The 8868-nt window shown below is 39.6% G+C and overlaps 1 protein-coding gene across 4 annotated transcripts in view; it reads left to right on the top strand.

Moving 5' to 3' along the window:
• The first annotated feature begins 735 nt into the window (after positions 1 to 735).
• The window catches only part of LOC105915367 (voltage-dependent N-type calcium channel subunit alpha-1B-like), a 49786-nt gene continuing 41653 nt past the window's right edge, over positions 736 to 8868 (top strand). For 2 of the 4 annotated variants that reach the window (XR_004930310.1, XM_036134122.1), the window contains exons 1-9: positions 736 to 1364; positions 3804 to 3900; positions 4543 to 4703; positions 4812 to 4949; positions 5822 to 6023; positions 7058 to 7222; positions 7320 to 7430; positions 7510 to 7593; positions 8188 to 8193. Coding sequence is in view for 3 of the 4 variants with exons in the window: in XM_036134122.1 (XP_035990015.1) it covers positions 1303 to 1364; positions 3804 to 3900; positions 4543 to 4703; positions 4812 to 4949; positions 5822 to 6023; positions 7058 to 7222; positions 7320 to 7430; positions 7510 to 7593; positions 8188 to 8193 (1026 nt within the window). In the remaining variant the exon portion in view is untranslated. The remainder of the gene's footprint in view (positions 1365 to 3803; positions 3901 to 4542; positions 4704 to 4811; positions 4950 to 5821; positions 6024 to 7057; positions 7223 to 7319; positions 7431 to 7509; positions 7594 to 8187; positions 8194 to 8868) is intronic. The other 2 variants (XM_036134121.1, XM_036134123.1) reach the window with 1 other exon arrangement.

The raw sequence follows: 8868 nt of genomic DNA, 5'->3' as shown, positions 1-8868 counted from the left end.
TATGTCTTGCATTAGGAGGAACCCAGGGCCAACCACACCAGCATGTGGTCTCACAATGGGTCTGAGGATCTCATCTCTGTACCTAATGGTAGTCAGACTATCTCTGGTGAGCACCTGGAGGGCTGTGCGCCCCCCCCCCCCCCCCCCCCCCAAAGAAATGCCACCCCACACCATTACTGACCCACTGCAGAGCCGTTGGTGCTGGAGGATGTTGGAGGCAGCAGAACGTTCTCAACAGCGTCTCCAGACTCTGTCACGTCTGTCACATGTGCTCAGTGTGAACTTGCTTTTATCTGTGAAGATCACAGGGCACCAGCACCAAATTTGCCAATCTTGGTGTTCTCTGGCAAATGCTAAACATCCTGCACAGTATTGGGCTGTAAGCATAACCCCCACCTGCGGACGTTGGCCCCTCATACCACCCTCATGGAGTCTGTTTCTGATCATTTGAGGAGACACATGCACATGTGTGGCCTGCTGGAGGTCATTTTGCAGCACTCTGGCACTGCTCCTCCTGTTCCTTCTTGCACAATGGTGGAGGTTCTGGTAAGCTGACAGACACAGCAAACCTCCTTGCCACAGCTTGCATTGATGTGCCATCCTGGATGAGCTGCACTATGTGAGCCACTTGTGTGGGTTGTAGACTCCGTCTCATGCTACCACTAGAGTGAAAGCACCGCCAGCATTCAGAAATGACCAAAACATCAGCCAGAAAGCAGAGGAACTGAGAAGTGGTCTGTGGTCACCACCTGCAGAACCACTCCTTTATTAGGAGTGTCTTGCTAATTGCCTCTAGTTTCCACCTAATGTCTATTCCATTTGTACAACAGCAGTGAAACTGATTGTCAATCACTGTTGCTTCTTAAGTGAACAGTTTCATTTCACAGAAGTGTGATTGACTTGAAATTGCATTGTGTTATTTAAGTGTTCCCTTTATTTTTTCTTTTAGCAGTATATATATCTATAAATAGATATAGATATATATATAAAAATTACTGTTATTTGGAGAGTTGTATCTGCATTTAAGTTGTTATGTTTTGGTGGAGTTTAATACAGCAGAGTAATTGGTTGTTGCAATTGAAGACATTTGATTGGTGTTTTTTAGTAAGAAGCTGCTTCTAAACAACACCCTGCTTTTATTCATATTTTGTAATTTTCAATCACATAGTTCGGTTTACTCAGCCAATAGCCTGCTACAAACAAAAGCATGCAATGTTTTGCATTTGTTGTTAAAAAAAAGAACTAAATAATGTCATTTGATTCAAATATGTGCTTTATTTTGTGTGTATAAAGCATCCATAAATGTGCTGTACCTTGTTTTACCACTGTTTTCCCCCAAGTAGATCGCAGCAAGGTGTGACCAGGTGGGGAACCCCCCTATGCTTGCCCACGCTTCATTGTAACCCCACAAGCTTAATCCTATCCCCCTGCCCCACCCTGTCCCCCATAATCATACTAATGTTCAGATCAGCTCCATGAAGTCAATGTAAAGCTTGTTTTCGTGGGAAGCAAAGCTTTGGATTGAAACATATCTCTGCCTACTCAACTTGTCACAGCAGTTATTCTGTCAAAAGACAAAAGCATACAATTTGAAAACAGAATTTGGACTCAGAGAAGTACAATATTTGAGTGGGAAAAATTTGGAATTAGGTTCTTTGATTGAAAATGTCTGTGCTTTTTGGAGTTTAAGTTTTAAACTGCACTTTGTTGAAGTGTTTCAACTATAATTGCTCTAACAATTGATTACCTCCATGTGGAGTTTTATTGGTGTTTAAAAACATAACAGTGCAAATGCATAGGAAGAAATTAAAAATCTATGTTTTAAAAAACACATATATGCCACTATTGACGTTTTGGCAGTGGCACAGTACACTTTCTCTGGACTGAAGACATACAGTGCCTTGTAAAAGTATGTAAAACCGTCTAAGTTACTATAGGTTGGGTTGTTGCGATGAATAACATCCCAAGTTCTGAACATCTCACAGAGCTGAAAATGCAATTACATACAAATACATGGCTTTCAACTAAACTGACAGGCAGGCAAGGATAGCATTAATCAGAAAAGCAGTCAAGAGGCCCATGGTAACCCCGGTGGAGCTGCAGACATCCTCAGCCCAGGGAAGAAACTCCATCAACAGGAAAACTATTAGTTGTGCACTGTGAGAATCTGCAGTCTCATTTCTAAAGCTTTTGTTCACACCAAACAGAGACTACGTCTTGGTTACGTCACTTTCCAGACAAAGATAGTGATCTATAGAGAGAAACCTGACATCTGAATGTGTGGTCCCAGTGAAAACAGATGACACAGATGGTAAAGTGGTGAAATGTTCCTCTCAGATGTTCAATTTCACTCCATATGAGACTTTAATCACAAATCGACTTCATCATGAGCCATAACTATACATAAGGACCTTTCGAAATTAATAATAAAAGCCCATTAGCCAACTTAAAAAATAAGTAGGCTCAACAATTCATAAGTTTTCTCTTTTCTCTTCCTGATGATCACCAGGATGACGTCTACCACAGATTAACAGATACATTGTGACAAGGTGTGAGGCAATTACACTGATTGCCATAACATTTAAAACAGTGATTTATTTGAACTGTTTTTAACCATTTTTAAAAGCTAGTGTTGGTTGCAAAAGGTTAATTTCATGGATACAAAACCATTTACACAAGCTCCAATATATAGCTACATTATATTCCAATAAAAATTGCTTCTCAAACACCTGGGTATTTGATCACTCTTCTTGTCAGTTCATTTTAAAGTGTAGGTTTCGTGGTGCATGCCTGTTTTTAGCATAGTTCACACATTTTGAATAGAGTTGAGGAGATGGCCATTGGAGCAGGTTAATGTTAGATTGCTGTATCCATTCCAAAACAAGTTATGATGTGTGTTTGGGATGAAGGAAGGGCAAGTTTATTTGTGTGGCAAATGTCAGCAAAAAGACAATTCAAAGTAGTTTATATGATTAAAACATAGTAAAACAAAGCACAATAAAAACACATTACAGTGGCTGAATAAAGGAAGGTAAAGAATGGTTGAATGACAGACTGAACTTAATGAGGTTTCAGTCAATAATTTAAACAGGCAACTCAAAGCAAATTGATTATGAGTGTCCTTTTGGAGGGAAGACAAATAATTTGGAGGTAGTCCTCCTTCTTCCCTGGTCCATCTGCTCTCAGCAATTCCTCTTCTTAGCCAACTTACCCAATGTTAAGAAACTGATAAATCCAAGGAATGCTGCAATTTTTGTATGTAGCCAAAGAAAAACTACAAGCTGTAGTCAAGTATCACTAAGGAGAAGGTAATGAGCCTGGGCCTTGTGCCCTGAAAGAGCCACTCTACAAACTTAAGCTCTGCTTATTGCTTTATGTACATTTAACTTTACCATGTGTAGTTTGAAGGAAATTCATAATGATTCAGTGTTTCTGAAATTCATTGCCATTATTTTTCATACGATCCGTTTACATATAAATGTTGACATAAACGACTATCATAAAAGAAGTGAATCCAGAAACAGCCACTACTAAACACTATATGCAGAGTTAAGTCCACATGAGAAGCTCTTGATTTGAAACAAAGATGTTTGCTAAATGTTCCCCATTCTTCTTGCATTCTGTTTAATAAAAATGTTTTTATTAAAAAGCTTTTACCATCTGCCTCTCTTGCACGGCTGATCTGAAAGCATTTCACATCCTGCCACATTTCAAACCTAAGAAGAATTTGAATTCATGAATTTGATGAACTGTATCTAATTTGTTAAGTGCATATTTGATGAAATTGAATCTGCTGTTTGCAGGGGGACTAAAGGCAAAGACATCAGCACCATCAAGTCACTGAGGGTTCTCAGGGTTCTTAGGCCTCTCAAGACCATCAAACGTCTGCCCAAGCTCAAGGTTCTAAAATCTTACTGTATCACTGCCTGTGCCCACACGAATATGTTCTTTAGTTTATGATGATAAGCATGAGTCAGCCAATAGGTGGATCAAATTATGTCTTTCAGACAAAAATGTTGCCCCATTTAAAAGTTACTTGACATACTTAAGTGTTGTAAGCTAAGTGGATTTTCAAATTCTAACTGAATTACAGTGCATGTCCATCTTTTAACTGTATGGTCAGTTTAAAATCAGCTTGTGTGCAGAAATTTCCTCCTTCATCAGTCTAACAGCTGGGAATTTTCAGTCATTAGAGATCTCTGGTCAGCCTCTCAGCATCAGATCAGTTAGAGTACCCTGACCTCTGTCCTTGAACAAGGCCGTAAACACATTCTCTCTCTTGTTATTTTAGCATTTAGCAAATAGATATTTCTGGTAATCCTAAGTGACCTAAAACAGGAGAGGTTTAGTTTGGTATGATGTGGTTTAAAAAGTAGTTTTTTATACAATGTGTAAATATCTGGTTTAACTGTAAATCTGCTTGTGCACCCAGTTTCTTTGTACAGTTTTTAACAATCACAAACAAGCTGTGCAGTTATAGCCGTGCTGCAGGTAGACTTTCAACTACATGCAGACTATAAAGTGTGTTTTCTCTGTCCTCAGGCCGTTTTTGACTGTGTGGTCAACTCTTTGAAGAACGTGCTGAACATCCTCATCGTTTACATGCTCTTCATGTTCATTTTTGCTGTTATTGCGGTTCAGCTTTTCAAGGGAAAATTCTTCTATTGCACTGATGAGTCCAAAGCTCTGGAGAAAGACTGCAAGTCAGTCTGAAACACCTGAAAGTTTTTATTTGTTGTGCCTGAAGCCATACATTTTTAAACATTGGCGTGTATTTGTGTAATAATCAATCACCACGTTATGTCTTCCAGAGGACAATTTCTTGACTACGACAAAGAGACAGTGGCAGCAATGCCCAGAGAGTGGAAAAAATATGAGTTCCATTATGACAATGTCCTGTGGGCCTTTCTCACTCTCTTTACAGTCTCAACCGGGGAGGGCTGGCCAACGTAAGTGTGACTGATTCTTCCTATTTGAGTTATATTACTATCCAGTTAGTGCTGAAGAAATAATTAACAGTGTTTAGATTTAGTGAAAAGTACACAGGTTAATTTGTCTCAATTACACTTTCTCAGTAAAATACTTTTTCTAACCTGTAGTCTGTTTTAGGCTTTAGACACATTGGGTGTTTGGATGACAGTAACTATAAATAATGTAAAACAAATCCTATCATGAAGTCAGAAAAGTGCCATCAGACAAATATAAGAAAGTGTCTCAAAATCATCCAGTAATAGCTTTTTTTCACTATGCTGCCAAATATTTTAACTATGTAATCTATTAAACATAACTGATCCCCAATGGAAAACACAATGGAAAACTTGTTATAATAATAATAATAATAATAATAATAATAATAATAATAATAATAATAATAAATAAATAAATTTTATTTATAATGTACTTTACATTACAAATAAACCTCAGAGTGCTACAGAGCAGAGGGCTAAAAACACCCCCAGGATAATACAGAAATGAAAAACAGCATTTTATGTCATGGGGCAGCCTGCATAGATCTTGGTCCTAACAATTGATAAATTACTGAGAGATTATCTTCATACAAATTAAGAAAAAAATAGCAAAAAGAGCATTTAAATTTAGTTGAAGAAGCTTTGGAGCACTTCCTAAAAATGGGTACTTGACTAATAATTTTCAGGCTGAGCCTAACTACAGAGATTATGGTACAAAAAAGAGACTATGAATCTTGTACAAACCTTTGCCTTAAGTATTATTAATAAAGTAATTTGTATACTTTTCTCTTCTTAAAATGGCTACCATTGACAGGCGGTGTATTGCTGTGTCTTATTTCTTTCTTTTCTTACAGTGTTCTGAAGCACTCTGTTGATGCCACCTTTGAAGACCAAGGCCCCTCTCCTGGCTACCGGATAGAAATGTCCATCTTCTATGTGGTCTACTTTGTAGTTTTTCCGTTTTTCTTTGTCAACATCTTTGTCGCGCTGATTATTATCACCTTCCAAGAGCAGGGAGACAGGGCTTTGTCTGAATGCAGCTTGGAAAAGAATGAGGTATGCTGGGAATTTCTCTTACATAATCATGTCATCAGGTGCACCAATGCACACTTTTCTAACTACAAACCCTTTAAAAGGCATAAGTCTGAAGAATTCATTTGCCAACAAAGGAGGCACTGGAACCACAGAGTAGTAATGTATCCAAAGCTTTGCATATACACTTAAAACAGATCATTTAAATTTGGTTAAAAAACAAAGCAAGTTTTAATGGGTAACAAAAGCAATAAAAGTTTTGGGGTGACCAAGTTAACGTCTGGAAATCCAGGTGAGATTCTGTGGCATGACATTAGACTGCCCGTTCAAATGTTGTTGAATGGGTTTTTGAAATGTCAGGGACATAGTGCTCATTGCCAGCTATCACAAGTTACACATGGCAGTTGTCAACAAAGGCAGCACAACCAGTTATTAATTTTAGGTGTCAATTACTTTTTCAGGAACCCTTAATAAATCATCATTTGATCATTGTGAGGCAAAAACAGAAGAAATATCTAAGGAGTTACACTTTTCCAGCACTGAAACATGCTGGTCAGTTTTAGACACTAGCAAATAATCCATCCATCCATCCATTTTCTGACCTCGCTTAATCCCTCATGGGGTCGCGGGGGTTGCTGGTTTCTATCTCCAGCGTTCACTGGGCGAGAGGCAGGGTACACCCTGGACAGGTTGCCAGCCCGTCGCAGGGCAACACAGAGACAAACAGCCATTCACACACACTAAGGACAATTTAGAGAAGCCAATTAACCTAACAGTCATGTTTTTTGGACTGTGGGAGGAAGCCGGAGTACCTGGAGAGAACCCACGCATGCACAGGGAGAACATGCAAACTCCATGCAGAAAGACCCAGGGTTGGATTTGAACTCATAACCTTATTGCTGCAAGGCACCACCCACTTCGCCACTGTGCAGCCCACTACTAGCAAATAAGATCAGAGCAAATAGCGATGCATGTTAGCAGCTGCTGTTCATGCACTGAGAGTTCGGGCAAACTTGTGAGAAGATCAATGTAAGTTTGTTTTACTTTGTGCGTTGCAGAGGGCTTGTATTGACTTCGCCATAAACGCCAAACCTCTGACACGCTACATGCCAGAGGACACACAGTCCTTCCAGTACAGAATGTGGAAGTTTGTTGTCTCAGCTCCGTTTGAGTACTCCATTATGATCATGATTGCTCTCAACACTGTGGTACTCATGATGAAGGTAAGATGCACATTTTACTTATTGTCCAGCTATCACAGGCTGGGACAGATTCACTGATAAAAGTGCTTATGATGCTCCATTTATCCTGGTTTCTTAGTTTCATGGAGCTCCAGACTTTTATGAAGCAATGCTGAAGTACCTCAACGTAGTGTTCACCACTCTTTTTTCTCTGGAGTGCGTCCTCAAGATCATTGCCTTTGGCCCCCTAGTGAGTATTAGCTATAGGTTGGTTCTCCAAGCATTGGGAGATAAATAGAATCTGAACACATCCATGTGTTTTTCCTCAGAACTACTTAAAAGATGCCTGGAATGTATTTGACTTTGTGACAGTGTTGGGAAGCATTACTGACATCCTTGTGACTGAAATCAAGGTAAGAAAACTCTACACTGTATTCATGAAACACGGAGATCGTGATGGTGAAATGGACCAGAGCTCTTTATCTGTGCAGGAAGCTCTAAGCACAGTAAGCAAAGTGGCAAAGACAGGTGTGTGACAGAAGTGCAGAGGGCCTGACTGGTTAAGTAGACGAGGAAGGGAATGTTTGCCTGGTGATAGCAGGGATTACTCTGAGCCATACCAGGATCTTAAATTCCCTTTCAGATAAATGTTGAATATTTGGTCTTTGGTTGAGCTCTGACCTGACCTGCTCTCTATGTTGCGCAGCAGTGGAGTTACTCATCCCAAATTGTTCCTCTCACTGCACTCCCTATATTAGTGCATTGATTATTAACACATGTATTTGTTGAGTAGTGTCTGTTGTGAATGTACAATATGACTGTTCCTCTTCTCCTGCCTCTTTTCCTCTGTCCTTTCTTTCTTTCTTTCTTTCTTTCTTTCTGTATTTATTTATTTCCCTTTCTTTCTTATTGTCCCCCACCCTCCTCCCACCACCACCACGTCTTCCAACATTTATTGTTGATTGTTGTCACCGCTGTTGCCGTGCTGTGATCCCAAACATCTTCAGACTACGGTGAGTTGCTATGATGCTGCCCACTGCTTTCTGCCTGGTTAGTGAGGATATACAATAAGTCATGTCACCCAAATAGTACTCAGGTCCAGTGTCAACTCCTACTAGATCAATGATAGAAGCTGGTCTTCTATGCCCACCTTGAATGTAACATCCATCACACTGTCACGTCTAGCCCCGCTCTGTCCTAGGATGCTCCATCAGCCAGTGACAGACTCCTGGATCCTAGGTGCACTAAGGAGCGTTATTGCAGATCGTTCCTCCCAGCAGTGCTTAGACTTTATAACCACCACTCTTTCCAACAAGCTCAATAGGGGTTGATAATCTTTGCTGTTTTTTCTTGTAAATATTCTGTTAGTATTTTAAGAATAAGTATACACATTTTTTAGTTCTTTAATTTTAGAAAGTATGCCATTTTTTATTAATCAAACTGTACTTTGCCTTTCTCTTTGCTGCTGGTACAACTGATTTCCCCCTCTGTTGGGCAATAAAGGATATTCCTCTTCTATTTATTTAAACACACAGAGACTATCATACTGTAGACAGTGTGTGTGTGTGTGTGTGTGTGTGTGTGTGTGTGTGTGTGTGTGTGTGTGTGTGTGTGTGTGTGTGTGTGTGTGTGTGTGTATTAGTGTGATAATTGAAGATGCTGTATCATAAACCACATCCTCCAAGTTA

The sequence above is a fragment of the Fundulus heteroclitus genome, unplaced genomic scaffold, assembly GCF_011125445.2.
Source record: "Fundulus heteroclitus isolate FHET01 unplaced genomic scaffold, MU-UCD_Fhet_4.1 scaffold_741, whole genome shotgun sequence".
Taxonomy (NCBI): Eukaryota; Metazoa; Chordata; class Actinopteri; order Cyprinodontiformes; family Fundulidae; genus Fundulus; species Fundulus heteroclitus.
Note: the sequence above shows the minus strand (reverse complement) of the source record. Positions and strands in the feature narration are given on the sequence as shown.